Source organism: Artemia franciscana, chromosome 5, assembly GCF_032884065.1.
Source record: "Artemia franciscana chromosome 5, ASM3288406v1, whole genome shotgun sequence".
NCBI lineage: Eukaryota > Metazoa > Arthropoda > Branchiopoda > Anostraca > Artemiidae > Artemia > Artemia franciscana.
Genome location: NC_088867.1, coordinates 10,520,356 through 10,544,564, shown reverse-complemented (window position 1 = coordinate 10,544,564; position 24,209 = coordinate 10,520,356). Strand labels below are relative to the sequence as shown.

At 34.4% G+C, this 24,209-nt stretch overlaps 1 protein-coding gene across 1 annotated transcript in view; it reads left to right on the top strand.

Annotated features, from left to right (window-relative positions):
- Nucleotides 1-24,209, top strand: part of LOC136026968 (nephrin-like) — a 189,896-nt gene that overhangs the window by 541 nt on the left and 165,146 nt on the right. The window contains exons 2-3 of the mRNA XM_065703837.1: nucleotides 20,945-21,046; nucleotides 22,348-22,468. Of these exons, the coding sequence (XP_065559909.1) occupies nucleotides 20,947-21,046; nucleotides 22,348-22,468 (221 nt within the window). The 5' untranslated portion in view covers nucleotides 20,945-20,946. The remainder of the gene's footprint in view (nucleotides 1-20,944; nucleotides 21,047-22,347; nucleotides 22,469-24,209) is intronic.

The window sequence follows — 24,209 nt, the reverse complement described above, 5'->3', positions numbered from 1 at the left end:
AATTACCGTCTTACTCTGGTTCAGTTTAATTATGATTTTCAAAAAAATAAAGAGCAGAAAAATGACGGTTAGCCTATAACCTGACGGTGCTATTGAAAATTCACTAATATCAAGGCCGTATCCTTAGCGGGGGAGGTGGTGTGTAGAGGTTTTCGTCCAACTCGTAAAAACGTAACAAAAATGCATATAAACAAATTTTTATGCGGTTTTAGTTTTTTTTTAACCCCACTTGCTAGAAAAAAAAATCCTGGATGAGCTCTAGATTGATAAATACAATTTTTAGCTATATATTTTCATGGCACGAGCGGGGATGGGGCTAAAGTAGAGCAATTTGCTTTTAAAAACTGTATAAGTAGGTATTTTAAAATATTTAAAGAAGTTTCCAGAATTTTATAGGGTTTCCTGATGGTGAATGGAACCACTAAATATTTGCAAAGTTTTAAGTCACTTTTTGTTATCTCTTCCAAGTGTAATCTGGGACACATTACCAATTTGAGGGTTAGTAAGTAAAACTATGCTGAGCAAATTTAGTTTTAGCTAACCTTCATACCCTAGCATAGAATTTCGAGGCTCAGGGTTGTCCATCTGAAGAACATGACAAGATGCCCTGGCCGACTAAGCTGCTTTAGCAAGATGTGTGCGCTTGGGGTCGAACCAATGCAATCACTATGAGTAATAGTAGAATCAGTACTTGCAAAAGCTATTTTCTTAAAATATAGTGAAATAATCAAGTTAAAAAAGGACAGTTGGCAGTTGTTTGTCTTCCGTAATTTCATCCGAAAATCAATAAAAAACAATCGCTGCATTTTCTTTACGGATTTTCATACAAACACTTTCATATGAAAGAAAAGTGCAAAATCTTGAAACGAACTAAAATTGTCCTAAATTTGATGGGGTGTCGTGATTATGGGCACTAGTAGTGGGGGAATGCCCCAAAAAGCTACAAGTTGACATTCAAAGATGTATAAACTAGGAAAATGAGAAATACTCCCATTCAAATTTTGGTAAAAACAAAGCTCTACGTATTACTTAACCCCATAGAAAATTTCTTTGGGCACTCTTGATCACGAATCGCTAGCTTTGACCCCCCCCCCCTCGTTCTTTGCACAAAAGGCACATGTTGTTATAAGTTACCTCAAGAGACAAATAATTCATTTATAGGTTATACATTTCTTTTATACAAACATATTTGTAAAGTTTCAAAAGATTATTAACAGCATACAAATAAAATAGAAAACAATTATGTTTGTTATATTTTAAGTATACTTACAGTAAAACACTAGCTAAATTATGCGTAAAGTTTTTTTTTATTGAAATTAGAACGATTTTTGTTCTTTTTAAGTTTAACATTGCTCTTTATGCTATGTGTAAAAAAGGTGAGTACTAAAAACGTCAAAATGTTTACAGTTTTTGATTTCAGCTTCGGAATGGGAGTTTTTAGGGCCTATGAATGTGGGAAATTCCGCCGGTTCGGAGGCATGGCTATAGGCTATGCAAAAAAAAGAAGAATACGTCGAATGCTGTTAAATATAAAAGAAACAGGCAAGTAGTCATAGATGAATGGACATTTATTATATATCACAAGCCAACGGACAAGGCTGGCTCGTTATTCTGTGTGTTACATTTCGAACTCAACGGACAAGCGTTAGTTTTCCTTCTTTTTTTCACGCAATCATCAGATCGCGTGACAAAAAGAAGCAGAAAAAAAACAAACTGGTATAATGTTTTGGTACCAAGAAGCTTACCTTCGATTGTTTCAGATTACCCTCAACAGTAGTGGTTAAATGCGCTTTCCTTTTTTATTAAATGTGGAAGTTACTTTTATCGACTATTATCATGAGTAGAAGACAACTTGATCATCCGTCTTAAAGGTAGGAGCCGTAAGGGCGTAAGGAGTCTAAATACTGAGCAACAAATTAAAACTACATTCAGTGGCATTATTTAATCGATAAATTTTGGTAGCTTTATGTGTTACTTCAAAAAACAGAAACCCTTGTCTGGTTGATTTCCCAGGAAATACAATCCTTTGCACGTTCCTAGTTCATAGATAAACACAACGTAGTTGTTTATGTTAAACAGGGAAGTATAATTGCTCAACTGTCATTGGGAATGATTATTAAAAATAATTTGTTAATTTTAGGGAATGTGGGATCAGCTCTACCTCTTAGTAAATCCCTCAGTCACGCCGCTTTGTATCTAATATATTATTACTAGCTGTTGGGGTGGCGCTTCGCGCCACCCCAACACCTAGTTGGTGGGGCGCTTCGCGCCCCCCAAGCCCCCCCGCGCGCGTAAGTCGTTACGCGCCATATTAGTTATGCGCCATTGTAGTTGTGTCCCTGTGTCCCACCTATGAATATAGATAGATTTATATATGTGTTTCAAACTACGTAAAAATTGCGAATAAACAACATTCTTGGCTTTCCCATTGTCTGTGCATATACAAAGCCGTATGTACTAACAATGACGTCATATGCAAACGCTCTTTTTACAAACAAACAAACATGCATCCACACAACTCGTTTTTATATAGATAGATAGATAGATAGATAGATACAATACAAATTAACTGCGTAAAACTTGCGAATATACAACATTCTTCGCTGTCCAATTGTCGCTGCATATAAATACATTGTCAGGTTTACCGACCCTCGAACATGCAACGTACAATTGTCCATGGGAAAAACAATCAGTATTAAGATCTATACCACATTTTTCTAATGATTGACCTTGAGCTTTGTTAATGGTGATTGCAAATACTAATCGAATTGGGAATTGCAATCTTTTAAATTGAAAAAGCAGATCCGTTGGAATCATGGGAATGCGAGGAATAAGAACAGCCTCACCCTCATAAGGCCCTGTCAAGATTGTGGCCTCTATTAGGTTTTCCATTGTTTTTTTTTACGGCAAGTCGCGTGCCATTGCAAAGCTTTGGTGGGTTGATATTTCTTAAAAGTATTATTGGTACGCCTATTTTTAGTTGTAGCACGTGTGGTGGAAACCCTGAAGGATCTATGGAATTTAAAAATTCAGATGGATAATTAACCGCTTCATTTGGTTCCAAAACTGTGTCGACTGACTTGTAAAGGACTGCCTGGTCTCGAATCTTGGTCAAAACAATATTGTTGATTTCGTGGACGTCTATATTTTTGGGTGCGAGAATCGCTCTTTCACTTAGCCATTTATTATTTTTATAATTTTTTAGAATATTCGGAAATACTTTTTCAATCAATTCATTTTTGGACGTCACTAAATTACAGAAATCAGCAGGTAGTTGTATACGTCCTGAAATTGAGTCTACTGTTTGACCAGAGTCATCGTTTTGCAATCGGACACGCATATTTGTAGTTAATTTTAATATTTTTACGTGTGCCCATAAGTTAGAATTTTTTAGGCAAGCATTCATTTCGTCTGCAGGAGTTAAACTACGTAAAAATTGCGAATATACAACATTCTTGGCTTTCCCATTGTCTCTGCATATACAAAGCCGTATATACTAATAATGACATCATATGCAAACGCTCTTTTTACAAACAAACAAACATGCATACACACAACTCGTTTTTATATAGATAGATAGATAGATAGATACAATACAAATTAACTGCGTAAAACTTGCGAATATACAACATTCTTCGCTGTCTAATTGTCGCTGCATATAAATAGATTGTCAGGTTTACCGACCCTCGAACATGCAACGTACAATTGTCCATGGGAAAAACAATCAGTATTAAGATCTATACCACATTTTTCTAATGATTGACCTTGAGCTTTGTTAATGGTGATTGCAAATGCTAATCGAATTGGGAATTGCAATCTTTTAAATTGAAAAGGCAGATCCGTTGGAATCATGGGAATGCGAGGAATAAGAACAGCCTCACCCTCAAAAGGCCCTGTCAAGATTGTGGCCTCTATTAGGTTTTCCATTGTTTTTTTTTTACGGCAAGTCGAGTGCCATTGCAAAGCTTTGGTGGGTTTATATTTCTTAAAAGTATTATTGGTACGCCTATTTTTAGTTGTAGCACGTGTGGTGGAAACCCTGAAGGATCTATGGAATTTAAAAATTCAGATGGATAATTAACCGCTTCATTTGGTTCCAAAACTGTGTCGACTGACTTGTAAAGGACTGCCTGGTCTCGAATCTTGGTCAAAACAATATTGTTGATTTCGTGGACGTCTATATTTTTGGGTGCGAGAATCGCTCTTTCACTTAGCCATTTATTATCTTTATAATTTTTTAGAATATTCGGAAATACTTTTTCAATCAATTCATTTTTGGACGTCACTAAATTACAGAAATCAGCAGGTAGTTGTATACGTCCTGAAATTGAGTCTACTGGGAGCTTTCCGTTTCCAATTGTCAACAATTGATCTGAAAATGTTTGACCAGAGTCATCGTTTTGCAATCGGACACGCATATTTGTAGTTAATTTTAATATTTTTACGTGTGCCCATAAATTAGAATTTTTCAGGCAAGCATTCATTCGTCTTCAATGGCTCTGGTGGTGCAGCCAATAGAGGAAGTTTAACTTTTCCTGAGGCGCAACACATTCCCATTGTTTCACCATTGAATTTCAAGGCCTTGCAATAGGGACAAATTTTAGACATTGTCCCGATTTGAACACATCTACTCAAGCTATAATCATCGACTGGGTTGTACCTGAATGCCAGGCGATAACTTTCAGGTTGCTCTGATTCCTCGGCACGCTTTCTTTTCTTACTTTCTCTATCAGCAGCAAGCCTGATTTCTTGCTGTTCTTGTGATTCCTCGGCACGCTTTCTTTTCTTACTTTCAAACAGTTCGTGGTAACGAACTGTAGTAAGGAGCGACCCGGCTCAATAGTAAACGAAACTCTAAAAAACGGAATTTCGATGCTAAAAGATATATCAAAAGAATCAGATTTTTATGCTGATTTTAAATATATAAGTTTCATCAAATTTAGTCTTTGTCATCAGAAGTTACGAGCCTGAGAAAATTTGCCTTATTTTAGAAAATAGGGGGCAACACCCCCTAAAAGTCATAGGATCTTAACGAAAATCGTACCATCGGATTCAGCGTATCAGAGAACCCTATAGAAAAAAATTCAAGGTCCAATCTACAAAAATGTGGAATTTCGTATTTTTTGCCAGAAGACAAATCACGGGTGCGTGTTTATTTGTTTTTTGTTTGTTTTTTTTCCCAGGGGTCATCGTATCGACCAAGTGGTCCTAGAATGTCGCAAGAGGGCTCATTCTAACGGAAATGAAAAGTTCTAGTGCCCTTTTTAAGTGACCAAAAAAATTGGAGGGCACCTAGGCCCCCTCCCACGCTCATTTTTTTACCAAAGTCAACGGATCAAAATTTTGAGATAGCCATTTTGTTCCGCATAGTCTAAAACCATAATAACTATGTCTTTGGGGATGACTTACCCCCCACAGTCCCTGGGAGAGGGGCTGCAAGTTACAAACTTTGGCCAATCTTTACATACAGTAATGGTTACTGGGAAGTGTACCGACGTTATCAGGGGGATTTTTTTGGTTTGGGTGTGGGGTTCAGGGGAGGGGGCTATATGGGAGGTTCTTTTCTTGGAGGAATATTTCATGGGGGAAGAGAAATTCAATCAAAAGGGCGCAGGACTTACTAGCATTACTATAAAAAAACAAACAATGAAAATATAAACATGAAAAAGTTTTTTCAATTGAAAGTAACGAGAAGCATCAAAACTTAAAACGAACAGAGATTATTACGCATATGAGGGATTCTAAAAATACTTTAGCATAAAGAGCGAGGTATTTAGGAGGAGATAAATACTTCACTCTTTATGCTAAAAATTTTTTAAGTAATTTCAACTATTTATTCTCCGGCCTTTCTGATTCAGGGGTCATTCTTAAAGAATTGCTACAAAACAAGATTTAGTGTGAAGAGCGAGGTATTAACGAGGGGACCAACCCCCTCATATACATAATCAAAAATATAAGAATATAAAAGTTTGTTACATAAGTTAATTCTTAAGTTGCGTATTTTTTTACTAATAAAAACGTTCGTTAAAAATTAAAAGATCTAGTTGCCTTTTTAAGTAACCAAAAAATTGGAGGACAACTAGGCCTCCTTCCCCACCCCTTATTTCTCAAAATCGTCTGATCAAAACTGAGAGAAAGCCATTTAGCCAAAAAAAAGAATTAATATGCAAATTTCATTTTAATAATTTATGTACGGAGAGCCAAAATCAGACATGCATTAATTCAAAAACTTTCAGAAATTAAAAAAACAAGTTTTTTGAAATGAAAGTAAGGAGCGACATTACAACTTAAAACGAACAGAAATTACTCCTTATATGAAAGGGGTTTTTCCTCCTCGACACCCCGCTCCTTGCGCTAAAGTTTGATTCTATCTCGCAACTCTACTTTTTAAAACAATAAAAAATTGTAGCGTAAAGAGCGGGGCGTCGAGGAGGAAAAACCCCTTTCATATAAGGAGTAATTTCTGTTCGTTTTAAGTTGTAATGTCGCTCCTTACTTTCATTTCAAAAAACTTGTTTTTTTTATTTAATCTCTATCAGCAGCAAGCCTGATTTCTTGCTGTTCTTGTAATTCCTCGGCACGCCTTCTTTTTTCACTTTCTCTTTTAGCAGCAAGTCTGCTTCCGCGTTGCTCTGGTAGTTCCTCGGCACGCTTTCTGTTCTTTTTTTCTCTATCAGCCTCAAGCCTGTTTCCTTGGTGTTCTTTTGATTCCTCGGCACACTTTCTGTTCTTTCTTTCTCTATCAGCCTCAAGCCTGTTTCCTTGCTCTTCTTTTGATTCCTCGGCACGCTTTCTGTTCTTTCTTTCTCTGTCAGCCTCAAGCCTGTTTCCTTGCTGTTCTTCTGATTCCTCGGCACGCTTTCTTTTCTGACTTTCTCTATCAGCAGCAAGTTTTTTGGCATAGACTCTTTGAGCATCTTCATCGGCTTTTGCCATGGTAAGTTCATCAGTAATTGTAAACTTAAACATTAATAGATTTCTACGTGAACATATGTCTTAAATATCTTGAATGACGTCACCGTCAACGTAAAAATGACGACAACTAATTTCATGACGTCAGTCAACACAGAAACATGACGTCACCTGATCCACAGACAGACACACAGACAGACAACTTATTTTTATATATATAGATTAGTTTAGCAGCCCAACATTTCCTTTTTTTGCAGAGCATAGAGAGCCAACTGTAGATAAGGCTAAAACAGCTATGAGTAGAGCAGTGATTAAACGTTTATTTACTCCAGTTTTTGTTAGTATAACATTAAAGAACAAAGGAGTGCAACCTTTGTTAGATAGTGTTCTTGACTTCCCTTCTAACTTCCTAACTTGACTTTGTGCCTCAAAAGATCTTAGCTGTATTTACTGGCTTAAAATTTCATACAAAAGAACCAATCATATTTTGTGTTGAAATTACCGGCTCATAGCAACAACATAAAAATACAACAATGGGTAAATAGTGCGGTGTATATGATTGGCTTACAATATGTATCACAAAAATAAGCCAATAGAATTAAAGGACATTTTTAACTCGAAACTAAAGCCCAATAATTTCTCTCGTCTTCTTTGGTTCATGCAGAAAGGTTTTCTACCTACTGAGAACGTAAAGGGCAAATTCGTCAGATTTTATGTAATAGCTACTAAATTAATGAATTTATTGTTTGTTTTGAGCCCGAGTAGTTAAAAGAGCAATTAACCTAGTACTTGCCGTGTTGAGTTGTCATTATTGAAGTTTTTTATTGGCATACCTTAGTTTAAAAACAAGTTATTCAGCTTATAATTTAGTGCCTCGTTATAAAAGTATCTAACTAGCAAATAATGCATAGGAACATCTGATTTTTTTTAACAATCCTAGGAGATATTGATAATTAAGGATTCCTGTTTCCCCCCTTTGTCAGGGCTGTCACTGAAAATTTACGATTATCAAAAGGTTTTTGTGAACAATCCAATGGATTGAAGAAAATTTCGTAACATATTAGATAATGATCATAGGCCTACTGTTCATTATACTTTTGGGAGATAAAGTTCGATATGTATATTTATCCAAGGTCCAAAGTTCAGGACTTGATCCTTAGATTTTGGATCAAGTTTCAAGGAGTGACTTGGTGAAGGAATGAATTGTAATTGCTAAGCGTTTTAAAAAGGCATAAAATGAAAATGGAAAACTTTAAAATAATTAAACAATTCGAAGTTAAATTTTTAATGACCCAGTCATCTGAAGGAAGAAGTATGAATAATTCCGAGGTACTAATTTTTAGTAATCACGTGCACCAGGCTGCTTGTGTCAAGCGTGACAGAATCGTATGGCAGACGTGGCGCTCGGAGATGCACCGTGAATATGTTCAAGCAGCAAAGATTAAACCAGGTTTTCTGGGTTTGAATATACCTAGAATAGGTCCAAGGAGCAAAGATGCTTTTATTCTAATGTCCTCCATACTACAACATTTCGTTTGCTTGTAGGTTTTCATTAGTATTTAAAAAATATAGTCTTGAAATATACTTTAATAAGTGATTCCAGATGGTTAAAATATATAATTTTAACTATCAAAGGTAAATTTGCACTGAAAACATTTTTGAGATGAAAATACAAAAAACACACGAAAAAGTAAATTACAAAACGCATCAAAAGTTAATTTAAATGTATTTTAGTTACTTTTTACGAGTCGGATATGCTATATATAGTATATTCGATAGGATCCCCATGTTTATAACACCCTTAAACAAAAAGCTTCCCCACAATCCCTACTCAAGCTATTAAATAGCTTTAACTTTCTATATCCGGTTCTCTCCCTGTAATGTATCTTTTTATGATATCACTGATAAAATTAAATTACCAAGGACATCGAAATAAAAATATACTTTCATCTCCTGTACCAATATTATGTCTATTCATACCTCTAATCGAATTTTTCTATAAAATTTCCTTTGGCTGTTCCAAAATTGTGAAGTTACTAAGACAGTGTCCCATTTTTGTCACTGTTGTCACATTAAAACAAAATAGCTTAATTTTATATTGCTTGTCGTCCATACAAGTTCACACATTAATAATCTGCTGGGAATTAGTATGATACACCCCCTACCTAATATTCTTTTAATATGTTTTTTTGACGCTCAATCCTAATGAAATATATCAATGTAAGATAAAAATATATACTTTACAAATAAATTTGGGCTACATATTTGCACATTTGGAAGGGTTGGGGTGAAATATAGTGGGTCTGTATGTCTAATGTGTTAAGTATAGGTATTCTGGATATTATGCAGAAAAAATTGTTTTCCAATTTCACACTGTCCAAATAGTTTATTCCCCCCCACCACCTAATGTGCAAATATAGAGCGCAAATTATATATATTCACTTCAATTTAATTACTTAATTTATTACTTAATTTAATTTAATTACTTAATTTATTACTTTAATTTACCACCTTTATTTACTTTAATCTTTGCCACCCGTTACTACCAAAAACTGCATAAATTTGTGGTGTTTAGCAAAAAGGGTCTAAGTCTACTTTTTTCCGAAAATGGGTTAAGCATACAGTTCGGAAGAACTCAAAGAGATATATTGATTTGTCTATTCCAAATGGGCTTGTCTTTAATTCTAATATAGTTATAAATTGTTCAAAAAGGGCGAAAAAAGAGCGGAATCCCTTATCTTCTAAGTAACGTACAAATGAGCAATTTGGACATTTCCAGCGAATTACAATCAAAAAATGAAATTGGAATCAGTCTTTAAAGTTTCGAATTTTTTTTAATTCTGATTTGTTAAAAAGATTTTTCATTGTTTGTTTTTATTTTCATTTTGCTCTCCTGTAAAATAAGGAAAAGTGTGCTTAAGCCCTTTTTGCAAAACACCAAGGATATACACGAAGGTCTATAACATTAAATATTACATCCCAAATTTTAATTAATTTGGAATTTTGAATATTTTATAATCCCTATATTTTGTATACCATTGGTATGTATAATATATTTTGCTTCATTTAAGAAAGCTTATATTTCAGATAATAATAATAGAAAAAGAATACTTTTTTTTTGTTTTCAGCGAAGCCGTAGTAATAAAAAATGTATATCCTAAATAGTTAGTAGCGCCATTTCCGAAGCCAATTCGATAGACGGTGCAATTAAAAGTTTTTATTTGTATGGCTTCTCTAACAGAAGTTGTTGTGCTGAATTTGGAGCGTCAGACGATATTAAATATCTTTGCAAATTTATTAATAAGGAAATTGGGTAATAAGCCCTTGTGAAGTTTTATAATAATATGTTTTCACGCTTGACACGTTAGCGTTGCTTTTTGCTATTAAATACAACAAACTATTTGACCAAGTTTGTTAATCATTGACGCATTTTTTTTTTTTCTTTTTTTGTGAAACTAACATTCACTAGTATATCCGACATTTTACTGTGTGAAAATCTCTGGTTTTGAGCCAAATTTCTAGTATTGAATTTGTGTTAGAAAAGTGAACGTAAAAAATAAAACCAAATTAAGAATAAATGGGGGATTTTATATTTCAATCTGGAATGATGGATTTTTGACTAAGTTTTACAGTGTTTTATTTGTTACCTTTCAAATAGATTTGAAAGGTTACAAAATGATAAAATGATTTTAATGATTTTATCATAAATAAATGATAAACTGAGTAAGAAGTGCCCAGAAATTTGAAAATATTCAAATTCGGGGCGGGGACAGGCCTCCCCCCCTCTACGTCTCATTCTAACAGAGTTGACGCTGTAAAACCAGAAGAAACTCTGGATATTCAAACAGCACGTGGAAAATCTTGGAGGCAAATTTATAGTTCAGATTGGTTGGTACCTAAGATGAAACTTTAAATTAAATAAATACACCCTGGAAGTGTATCCAAGAATCAGTGAGAGAAAGTGTGTAGGTTAAGGTTGGGGGAGCGACCCTGGATAATAAACTATTCTTATCAATAAATAACCTTTCTGAAAATCGTGGGGAGTAGTCTTCCCTGTAACGGCACACGTTGGAAATTCATTTCAAGGGAGAGAAGAGGAAGGTAGCCGACCTCCGCCTCTGAACAGCAAAATTATTATTACGCCTCATGATAGCTGCCTATTAAATTTCCGACTGACTGTTCTATTTTCCACGGTTTTCTTTTTTGTCTTGACAAATACAAAGTAGATCAAATAGTAAAATAGATGCCAGACATTAAACATTGTTGCCAGATGTCTAATATAAATTAGCACAGCCATAACATTGGATATGCCCCGAAGCCATAATTTCTTAATGAAAATGTGCCAAAAATATAGTCAAAGAAGTCGCTTTGAAAATTGTGCTAATCTCAAAAATCCATTGCGTTGTCACCTAAAATACGACGAAGGGTGCACTTGCATCCCGTGTGCCAACACTGTTCTCAACGTTTGTGTCACTGGATAGTCACCACCGTATAAATATATCTACGGACAGTAGCGAAAAGCTTGTTCAAAAATGACACACATCATAGCGCGCTGACTGGGAAGTTCCCAGTACCTTGCAGTAGCTCCTTGGCAATGGCATTCAGTTATATTGTAGCAAATATAATGCCAAAATATTTGTCATTGCGCATGTGGGAAGAAACGGAATTATGAATAGAGCTTAAAATTGTTGTGTTTCAAAAAATTTTGAAGTCCTAAAAAAATTATTGGACTTTTCGCTACTGTTCGTATTATATATATTTATACTGTGATAGCAACTGATTATATTTAGTCAACTCTACGCTAAGACTGAGTAACATTAGGCTTGATAAATGAAATGTGATGTCCAAAGAGACAAATTAAACACGAATGTCTTTAAGTACGAACATTTTGACGACATGGCGCATTTTACGCCCTCCCCTCATTTAAGCTTATTATCTACAGGAAATTCCTACTTTATCTGAACTACTACAGAGTACTGTGAGAATAATATTTCACTCAAACAAATGCAGCTTTTTTTAAAACTACGCTTGTTGACGAGGGCTTTGGTGTTGAAGAAATATGTTTAAATTAGCTGGTTGACTGTCAAAGTATAGTAAACACCATAACAATGGGACCTAATGTGTTGGACAAAATCAGCACTCATCCTTGTATATTCCAGGGATGGGATAATTTAAATTCTATTAAAAAAAAATTACGAGCAGTATCAACCTAAAGAATTTTTATTTTTTACTATTTGAGGCCAGACTCAAATTTGGGTCTTTCTGTAGAGGCTGGTGAGATCCATCCTTGTCAAAAATGTCGCTTGAGAACAACTTAGCAGTCAGAATTTGATACTCGGCTAGTCTCAGGCATATTTCCACCATTTAATAGCTTCGATAGATCCTGCAGGGAGCTTTAAGGTCCTTGGGATGGATAGTTATAATATTACCACACATTTTGTACTGTTACTACTGTACTAACCTTTTATATCTGATTTTTTCTTCTTTATCTGTAGATCCATCGATAATGCTCCTTTTTTCCAATATCTCTCTTGGTTAGCCACTTGAGTGAAGTGAAGTATTTTCATCTTAGCTAACTGGGAGTTCTTACGGCTCGAAAGGGCTTCACTCTCCTGATGAATTCTTTATTCCACATTCGACATCCGGCTCCGTAGGGAACTTTAGTGTCCTTAAAGTGGATAGCTTAGCTGGCACACACTTTTTACTATTATTGTTCCACTAAGCTTTTACTTTATGATTATCTCTCTTTAGTTGAGATCTATGGGCAAGGCTCTATTTTTTCCAGTATCTCCTTTGCCCTTTAATGGAGTAAGGTCTTCTTGTCATCTGAAAGCTGTCATTCTTTGAAAGAGCTATTCTCTCAGAAACCTTGTTTAACCTTTATTCAAGATTTGACCTTCAATCCTGTAGAGAGCTCTAAGCTCCTTGGAATGAATAGCCATTATAGGACCTTACTGTATTGACTGTTATTACTGCTCTACTAAGAGCCATAGTATGGCTTTTTTTTCTACCAATATGTCTCTTAGTATAAACCCTTGAACAGGCAGGTTTACCTTGTCTCAAACAAGTGAGAGTAGGAGCAAACAAGTAACAAGTATGACTATAACGTGGACCTGATAGTGCTGTATTTCTTGGGAAGAAATGACGTAAACATATGCATCAAATAAAGCTCATAAATAAAAGTTAAACGGGGATAAGTTCTTTTATTAGACGGTTGAAAACGATGACAAAAATTCTGGATATTTCGATCAGTTTTTGGCGATTAGCTATAATAGCGCAAGAATGTCATTTCACTTTTAAAGCCAAGTTCCTATCTTCTGCAAATGATATATTCGAAATGAAAATTGACTGCCTGGAAGAGTTCCAAGAGCCTATAGAAGGGACAATATTCACAAATCATGAGAAGTAGTGTGTTACAGGAGAGCTTAATCTTCATTTGACAATTTGTATCCCTTACTTGCGTTAAGTATCCTTATATTTTCCCTTTGAAATATTACTGACTCATATAGCGCCTTTTGAAGATCCATTCAAAATGAAATTTTGCTAATACTTTTATTAGATTTTTTCAAGGATTTTCTAAATGGCTAAACATTTTTAGGAGAAATCCTGGTTGGTTCCAAATCACTACTAGGTAAATCCCGATATTACTAAAAAAAAAATGCTCTGGCGTATTTAGGAGAGTTCTGATTTCATGTCCGTTATCTCCAAATATATTTTACAAAATGTTTTGCAATTTATCGAAAAGGAATGCTACCAACTCTTTAGAGGCGGACCTAGAGCAAAATCTTGGGGGGGGGGGGGGGGTAATGTGACAAGGACACCAATAAACAAAGTCTTAGGGTGACTATTGTGACAAGGGCGCCAATAATTGACCAAAATGACAAACCTATTTCAAAAAAAGAGTTAAAACAAATAAAAGGAATGAGGGTGCCAGAAAACCTGAGGGGAGGGGTACTCCCGCCTCTCCTGTATCCGCCACTGCAACTCCTTTGCAGGTTTTTGTATCTCCTCCCAACTCTTGCCTTTCCTCCAACTCATGCTGGTTTTTTTTTCACTTCTATTGGTCGTAGTATGGTCTATTGGTCCAAGTTGTAGCATGGAATAGCCCTAGGTCACCTCCAGGATATTAATTTTTTTCAAAAGTAGTTTCAGCGATTTTATAAGTGGAAGGTTAATATGAGTACGGTAATCTGGTATCACTGTTACGGTGGTATCATTTCTTGAAAACTGGCTCAAGAAATTGAAAGCGTCAATTACCTTCCGCGAGGTTATGACGTTGATAGACTTCAGGATAAGAATTTAATAGACACTTTCCAAGAACAGTGGAATATGAAACTGGGAAGAAGTCAGCGATTTTTATAAGTGGAAGGTTAATATGAGTACGGTAATCTGGTATCACTGTTACGGTGGTATCATTTCTTGAAAACTGGCTCATATTTTAACAGACATGGGTAAAACCAACCAAAACAGCTGAAAACCTATATTAGAAATAATTTAAGGAAGGGTTTAATACTTGTTTAAAATTTCAGTTCAGAACATCCCCTTATCGATCCTATCATCACAAAAACCGTAATACCATGTAATTCTTCATTAATCCACGTCACAAAGGAACGGTGTTCTTATGACACTGTAAAATGGGCCTATCCTTGATCTCTTCGTACCTGAAAGCCACTGCTTTCTATGATTTTTGTTTTAGTTCTTTGAAAATTATGGAGCTTTTAGAGCAGTGTTACTTTATCATCAGTGTTGCCATATTATAGCTACTTAGTTAAAATTGATAACGCTTTTCATATGCAAAAATTGAAACATTCTATTGATTCCCTGTACTTTCATAGAAAAGCGCTACACCTTGTTAAGCTGTTGGGTGCCAAAAAATTATATATGTTTTGGTGATTATAAAAAATATATAAAACTATAAAGAAATTATATAAAAAGTTTTTACTGATTTTTAATTATAATTTTTTTTTTCAGTCTTTCCCGTTGAAAACATTGGATCCAAAATTTTCCTAATTTGTAACGAAATATATATATATATATATATATATATATATATATATATATATATATATATATATATATATATATATATATATATATATATATATATATATATATATATATATATATATATAGATAGCCAGTTATATGGTTTGGGAAGGGGGGTCTGTGGTGTGACTCTGTAAGCTCAGCCAGAGTCGACCCAGCTTTAAATGGGTACCTGGAGAAATCTTGTGAAGGTAAGCAAGAAGGGTGTGCGAAAGCACTGGATGGCTGACCCCCATCCCCCTCCATTGCAATTCCTTGATGAAGGGCCTTGAACAAAGATCAGCACCGTCAGTTTACACCGTAAGGTTCTAGTGCCGTCTACATAGGGTTGTTTACATAACCGTATCCAGAGGTGGGGAGGTTACCAGGTTTGAGCCCCCCCCCCTGATTCTTTGCCCGGCTCGTAAAAATGATTCAAAGAATCGGATCTCAGTTTCACGATCTTTGGCACTCTAATTATATTCTGAGAAATGAGTTTTTCGACTTTGCAATTATACCAAAGGGGAAAAGAGAGATTAATGTCCTATGTGAGGGGGTACTTATTTTCAGAACTCACGCCCACTAGGTGGCGTGTGCAAAGCAGGGGTGGATCTAGAGCAAAATCTTGGGTGGGACCCAATGTGACAAGGGTGCCAATAAGCAAAATCTTGGGGGGAGGTCAATGTGACAAAGGTGCCAATAATTGACCAAATTGACAAATTTATTCTAAAAACAGAATGAAAAAAGAAAAAAAATAGGGAAAGAGTGTGCCAGAAAAAAATCGAAGGAGCCCAGGGCCCCTCTCGTTCCGCTGGTGATACCAGGCGTGGTAGAAACTTTGTAATTCGTGGCAGAAACTATGCCAAACGTGACGAAACTGTGCGGCGTACATGGTGTTCTAAGAAGTACACCATTTGGTGGAAAGTAGGCACTCCTTAGTCCTATGTTTTGGTGTTAAAAAACGTGTTTTTTTTTCTTTATTTCTTTTTTTACTTTTTTTCGTAAGCCAGTCACAATATTTGGTATTTTATTTTAAGAGAAAAACCTCGATTTTCAGAACTTCGCTTTTTTTAAACCGGATCAACTAATGCTTTGGGATCCCTAATGCTGAGCAACAAATTTACACTAACACGGAAATATAATTTTTGGATAGAGGAATAACTTCGTCTATTTGAAACCTGATTGGATCTTTAGTAAGATTAAATGAAAAAAACAAGTTTTTTTTTTAAATGAAAGTAAGAAGCAACATTAAAACTTAAAACGAACAGAAATTACTCCGTATATGAAAGGGGCTTTTCCTCCTCAACGCCCCGCTCTTTACGCTAAAGTTTGACTCTTTCTCTTTGCTCTATTTTTAAAACAGTAAGAAACTTTAGCGTAAAGAGCGTGGCGTTGAGGAGGAAAAGCCCCTTTCATATACGGAGTAATTTCTGTTCGTTTTAAGTTTTAATGTTGCTCCTTACTTTCATTTAAAAAAACTTGTTTTTTTTTAATTTAATTTCTGGACGTTTTTGAATTAATGTATGTTTTGATCTTGGCTCTCCGCAAATAAATAATTAAAACGAAATTTTCATATTAATTAATTGCAATTAATCGGAAGATTTTGAGAAAAAGGAGCGAGGGAGGAGGCCTAGTTGCCCTCCAATTTTTGGATTACTTAAAAAAGCCACTAGAACCTTTAATCTTTTACAAAAGTTTTCATTGGTAAAAAATATACATAACTTACGAATTAACTTACGTAACGAACTTCTATGTTCGTATGTTTTTATTGCATTTATGAGGGGTTTCAAACGTCGTCGATACCTCGCTCTTTACACTAAAGCTGAAATCTTGTCCCAATTCCTTAAGAATGAACTCTGAATCACAAAGGATGTAGAATAAATAGTTGAAATTACTAAAAATACTTTAGCGTAAAGAGTGAGGTATAACGAGGAGGTAAACCCCTCATATGCGTAATCATTTTTGTTCGTTTTAAGTTTTAATGTTGCTCCTTACTTTCAGTAGAAAAAACTTTTCATATTTTTTATTCCTTGTTTTTTCAATTAATGCTTGAAAATCCTGCGCCCCCTTCATTGAAATTCTCTTCCCCCATGAGAAGTTTCTCCATGGATATATCCTCCCGTGTAAACCCCCCCCCCCTCAACTCTCCTCCCTAAATAAAAAAAATCCCCCTGAAAACGTTGTACACTTCCCAGTAATTATTACTATATGTAAACACAGGTCAAAGTTTGTAACTTGCAGCCCCTCCCACGGGGACTGGAGGGGAGTAAGTCGTCCTTAAAGACATAGTTATTAGGTTTTTCTACTATGGTGAATAAAATGGCTATCTCAGAATTTTGATCCGGTGACTTTTGGGAAAAAATGAGCGTGGGAGGGGGCCTAGGTGCCCTCCAATTTCTTTGTTCACTTAGAAAGGCACTAGAAGGTTAGAACGAGCCCTTTTGCGACATTCTAGGACCACTCAGTCGATACGATCACCCCTGGGAAAAAAACACATCTGTGATCTGTCTTCTGGCAAAAAATGCGAAATTCCAATACAATAAGGTTCTCTGATACGCTGAATCTAATGGTGTGATTTTCGTTAAGATTGTATGACTCTTAGGTGGTGTTTCCCCCTATTTTCTAAAATGAGGCAAATTTTCTCAGGCTCGTAACTTTTGATTGGTATAACTGATCTTGATGAAACTTATATATTTAAAATCAGCAATAAAATGCGATTCTTTTGATGTAATTATTGGTATCAAAATTCCAGTTTTGAGTTTTGGTTACTTTTAGGAGTTTTTAGTTTTGGTTACTATTGAGCCGGGTCGCTCCTTACTACAGTTCGTTACCACGAACTGTTTGATTAAATAAAAAAAAAGTTTTTTTTTTAACTGCAAGTAAGGAGCGACATTAAAACTTAAAACGAACAGAAATATTCCTTTTATGAAAAAGGGTTGTCCCCTCCCCAAACCTCGCTCTTAACGCTAAATTTTGACTCTTTGTCACAGTTCTACTTTTTAAAACAATGAATAACTCTAGTGTAAAGAGCAAGACGTTGAGGAGGGTACAACGCCTTTCACATACGGAAAAATTTCTGTTCATTGTAAGTTTTAATGTCGCTCCTTACTTGCAGTTAAAAAACTTGTTTTTTTATTTAATTTCTAAACATACTTAAATTAATGCATGTTTTGATTTTGGCTAACCGCATATGAATAATTCAAACAAATTTGTATATTATTCTTTTTTGCTTAATGGTTTTTCATAGTTTTGTTCGGAGGATTTTGATAGAAAAAGGAGTAGAGAGGAGGCCTAATTTCCCTTAAATTTTTGGTTACTTAGATATGCAACTAGAACTATTTATTTTGTACGAACGTTTTTATTAGTAATAAATATACGTAACTTACGGAACGAACTTCTATATTTGTATATTTTAATTACGTATATGAGGGGGTTCACCCCCTCGTCAATACCTCGCTCTTTACACTAAAGCTTGATTTTTTTCCAGTTCTTTAAGAATGACCCGTGAATCACAAAGGCCTTAGAATAAATAGTTGAAATTACTAAAAGTACTTTAGCGTAAAGAGCAAGGTAATGTTGAGGAGATGAACCCCCTTATACACGTTATATTTTCTTTTCGTTATAAGTTTTAATGCTGCTCCTTACTTCCAGTTGAAACAACTTTCTTTCTATTTATTTCTCATTGCCTTTTTTTTATAATGCTAGAAAATCCTGCGCCCCTTTCATGGAAATTCTCTTCCCTCATCATGAATTCCTCCATGGAAAGATCCTCCCACGTAACCCCCTCTCCCCGACCCCCATCAACGTGAAAAAGTCCCCCTGAACACGTCTGTACATTTCCCAATAACCATTACTATATGTAAACAATGGTCAAAGTTTACAACTTGCAGCCCCTCCTCCGGAGACTCTGGGGGATTAAGTCATCCCCAAAGACAAATCTCGAAATTTTGATCCGGTGACTTTGATAAAAAATGAGCGTGGGAGGGGGCCTAGGTGCGCTCCAATTTTTTTGGTCACTTAAAAAGGGCGTTAGAACTTTTAATTTTCGTTAAAATGGGCCCTCTCATGGCATTCTAGCACCACTGGGTCGATACGATCACCCTGGGAAAAACAAAAAACAAACAAACAAACAAATAAGCACGCTTCCGTGATCTGTCTTCTGGCTAAAAATACAAAATTGCACATTTTTGTAGATAGGAGCCTGAAACTTCTATAGTAGGGTTCTTTGATAAGCTGAATCTGATAGTGTGATTTTTGATAAGATTCTATGACTTTTTGGGGGTGTTTCCTCCTGATTTTTAAAATCAGATAAATTTTCTGAGTTCCATAACTTTTGATGGGTAAGACTAAGCTTGATGAAACTTATATATTTAAAATCAGTATTAAAATGCGATTCTTTTGATGTAACTATTGGTATCAAAATTCCGTTTTTTTAGAGTTTCGGAGCCGGGTCGCTCCTTACTACAGTTCGTTGCCACGGACTGTTTGTAATTTTAAGCCAATAAAAAGAAAGATAGTTTCTGAAACACAACATTTTTTATAATTAAACTCTCCGTTTCTCTGTGGTTACACCACCAAACGTGAAGGCTGATTATACATCAGAAACGGTTTTCCAGTCAGAAAAGAAATTAATAAAAAGACAATGACTTCAATTAGAGGTGGGAAGATGTTTTGCCCCCCTGGATAAAAAGAAACTTTTTTTTTAGTATTTGAATCGAAAAATTCCTGCTTTGGCATTTTCATTGAAAAAGAAACAACAAAATTGCCCTGCCCTAAAAATAAATTCGCCCCTCTCCTCTTTACATTTTCTTGAAATGACGCCAACGATAAAAACAGTAGCGGTATTTATGGAATTAAAGGATATTTATTTACGAAAGAATATTTATTATGGAATAACACTATTTACGTACTTACTCTAATAAATAGGTACCTAGTAATGCAAAAAAAAAAAAAAAAAAAAAAAAAAACACGTTTCTGAATAAGAAAATGTCCCGTCTTAGTTGTAATTTCCAAATGATACATTTGTGAAACATATTCTGTACGATTTATGCATTGTTTAGCTAAGTAATTAACACCCTGTGATGAATTTAGACGTGTTTGAATAGCATGTGTTTGCATGTTTATTTTGTTCTACAAATGGTTCGAATGAGTTATAGCTAGTGCTCCTGTATTTGTTCTGGCTTATTTGTTGTCGCGGTCAACAACGCCGAACTTAAGACTTATTAATATGCCAACTTAATTACTTTTTTATTTGCATATGGTATACCGAAAGATTGTTAAACAAGAACATAAATTTGCCTAGTAAATTAATCTATAGTTTTGAGAGCCTAGTCTTGATCATAGATTGTTTATAAGAAATTTGAATGATAAAAACAAAAAAGAGACAATGGCAAATTTAATGGACATAGTTTGGAATTGTGTCTTTTCAGTTTGTTTTATTTGTTTTATTTATATAGATTACACTTCCAGAAATTTCAATGTCAGTTGAATTGAGTACCTCTACTTAATGTAGAGGTTTACTTCATCTAATGGACATAGAGGTTGAATGAACCTCTAAAACGAAATGCAAATATGTAAAGATAAAACTTTTAACAAAACATTTAAAAACTTTTTGCATACATAATATAAAAATTCGAAATAATTTGACTTCAAATCTAGGAACCTTTATCAGCGGAAAAAATTAAACAAGCATGTAAAAAAGATGAGAAAAGGAAAAAAAGAAACACAAACGCTTTACCAAAAACCAAAGAAAATTGAAACAAAACTTACATTTAAACAAATTTTTAACAATTTTAAACAATTCTTTTTTTTGTGTGTTATTTGCAAGTTTTTGTTATTTTTTTCCTCATCTTTTTTTTATATATTTGTTTACACTATTTTTTTTTTTGGGGGGGGGGGATCCCTTGATAGATTACCCTACATGCTAGTTAAAGTGTTTTGTTGTGTAGATATTTGCATATCTTCTGGTCTAACCTTTTCATAAATTTGGCTTTGTTTTATTTTTCAGATATGTATATGTCTTCGGTCAATTTGTGGACAAGTTTTGGTGCCATCTTCATAACTTCTGTTTGCTCCCTCCCAATTATAGAAGAAGAAGATATTGTCCCTCGTAAGACTTTAATTTTTAAGGCTAGATAGTAAAAACAAAGAACACAATCTCCCCAAATTTATAAACTCCCATATAATTGAAGGAATTTTCGTCAATGATTAAAAAAGCATCGATTAAATAATCGATTAAAAAATTAAATAAATTATTTTATAGTCATTATCGAATTTCATTTGCAATGTTTTGGATACATTGTCCGCAATAAGGAGGCTCTTGAAATTAATCAACCTTCTCACAGCCGTTTAGAATCGGAACTTAACCGCTAAAATAAGGTTTCAGAAAGTTTTTTTCATTAAGTTTGAAAATGCTGTGAATATTCAAAGTAAGTCGAAACAAGCTTCTGGATTAATTACGATTGTCAAAATATTGTTCAGCATCATCAGTGTTAAAAACTATTGTTTAAATTAAATTTTGAGTTCAAAATTGGCACTGATTTAATAATAAATAGCAATATCAATAAGTGACTAAGAAAATAAAAAAAACTTTTAAGTAGTTTGACGTCAAATAACGTTTTAAGTAAGTAATATTATAATAATACTTTTTCCCCTAATAAAATTGACATGCCAACGCAATAACAGAAAAGACTTTAAATTTAACTTGATGGATAACATTTAATCAATAGTTAACAACAGTGACATTACTGTGACTAGAAAAAAAAAAAAAGCTTGAACGTTAGTATTTAACAAATTATTAACAACAAACACATCAATCTAACGAAAATAAACTTGAAGACCAACCTTAAAATTCATGTTTATTCACCAAGTAACAGAAATGACGTTAACGCAAATAAAAAAAAACAATATAAAATAATAAGGAGCAATGATATTATGACTTAAAAATAAAGAAACAAAAATAATCAGTTACCAGAATATCCTAAAATATTTTTCCACGAACTTTTCTAGTTTTAAGACAATTGGAGATGGTTCAAGTGCCTGAAGGTCTGTGGTAGTAACTGTTAGATAGCTAACTTGTATGTAAGATTTATCTTCATTGAACCAAACACGGTTGAAAAATAGTGAGGTTAGTCAATAAAAATAATAGGCAAAAGCTTGAGAAAACGATTCAATAGTCCATTGGTAATTATTTTCCTAATCTGTTCTATTGGGAAGGAACTTATGAAAATCAGGGTGAACCTTTCTGGCAAAACTTTATATGCCGAGCGACCCCTATTTGTTTCAAAAGTTAGTTGTTGTCTGTTTTTTTTTTGTTTGTTTTTTTCGCTTTGAGCCTGTGCGCTTTCCAGATTTATTAATTATCTTGGTAAATTACTTATATTTTTTAATCCTAAAATCAATTTATTTCAGTGGAAGTATTGAGTGTTGTCCGGGGCAAAGCAGAAATTCCCTGCGATGCACAAATACAAGCTGGAGATTCTGTACAGTTAGTTCTCTGGTATAAAGACGACTCCATGCTCCCAATCTATTCGTAAGTGCTTTTTCTTTACTTGATCAACAAATATTCCAGAATATATCGTCTAAATTCCTAAATAACATTTTGTTGTATCTAAGAAAGTATAGCAGATTGTAAAATTCTTATTGTGCCGTGGGACTCTCCCTATAGAGATTGGAAGGGGGGGGGGTATGTCTGTGACTGAAAATCTAGTTTTGTACAGGTACTAAGTTTCAGAAAGGTCCACCGACTTGTTCCAAATTGTACTGACTTTAAATAAGGAAGGGAAAGGATTGACCGGGAACATATTTCAAGGACGCCAATATTATTATTATTTTTTTTTTACCAGAGAAAATGATATTTTCTGATTCCGTTGACTACTCTCCAATGAGCCGATGACTCCCTGAATCCATTCATTAGGCTAGGGGCTACTCCATTTTGAGAGCTGTTCACAAGCTGGTCGTTATAAAATTGACCTTTGAATTTCCAAGAATGTTTTTTAAAAGTGCCTCTAGCTTACAAGATCGGTTGCAATTCGGAAATATCAACATGATATTACTGATGAATCTAGCCGAGACTAATTATCATATACGGTAGCAATTTAGAATTCCATTTAATTATTATCAAAATTATGCATGGGAGCATTTGTTATTTCTTAATTTATTTTATACCTTATTCTAATTGTTCTTTTTTTTAAGTTGTATCAATTTATATACTACCTAAAGGACGTTATTTCCTCTTTTGAATTTTTTATCCAATTATTTTATTCTGGCTTTTTTTTTCTTTTTTCTATCTTGTTGCTTCATTGGAAAAATAAAAATGATTTATATGTACTTAATTCTTGAAAAAAGAAAGGAAGAAACAGGTTAGAATATTATAGCTTACTCTTAGTTTGTTGTATCTGACAAACAGCTAAAACTGTTTCTTTGTCTTATTTTCTGTGTTTTCTTACTTAGCCCTATTTAAAACCTCCAGCCACGCCATCTCCCAAAAGAGTTCAAATTCTTCTTAAACCTTAGATTACCCTAAATATATCAACTAAGATGTGAAGTCTAATATTCTCTCAATCATAATTTTACACATTGAATTTATGTAGATTGACTTTTACTGAATATGGATTTTCAAATTTGAAAGATCTATCCCAGTCAATCAAAGAGGGAACGTCATTTTCTTTGTTATCTACTGGATAGTTCTTTCTTTTCAGTTGACTAAAAAACCAGAAATTGACAAAACAAATGTCCAAGTTGGAAGTATTTGGAATCCTAAATTTGCAAAGGTATCACCCAAAATGAGTTTACCAGTCCCTTAATCTCACCCCCTCATGTACTCCAACAGACTTGACTCATTTTTTCATTAGTTATCTGGTGTAAAGTAAGTGCATTAAGTCGTGTGGGTGATTGAAAAATAGACAGATTTTGATCCCAGCTACCGAGTTTGTAACGTGACTGAATTTCTTTTTAAAGATATATAATTTAATAACGGTTTATTTGGTGCTGCTTTGAAGTGTTTAGACAGCCTAACTTATAGCTAGTTAAACTTGAAAGATATTTGTTGTGGATGCCATTTTGCATTGAGTTTGTTTTTAAGTCAACTTCAACATAGCTCTTCATCCCAGAGACTGTCAATCAAACTAAATACAAGTTAAACACCAACTTAGGAAACGCTAATTGGCAAATTCGAGAGTCTTCACAAAGAGCATGGGAAACTAATATGAGTCAGGCATTCGGTGAAATAATATAGGAAAGTTGAAGTGGTCATTAGTGGTACTTTTACTGTG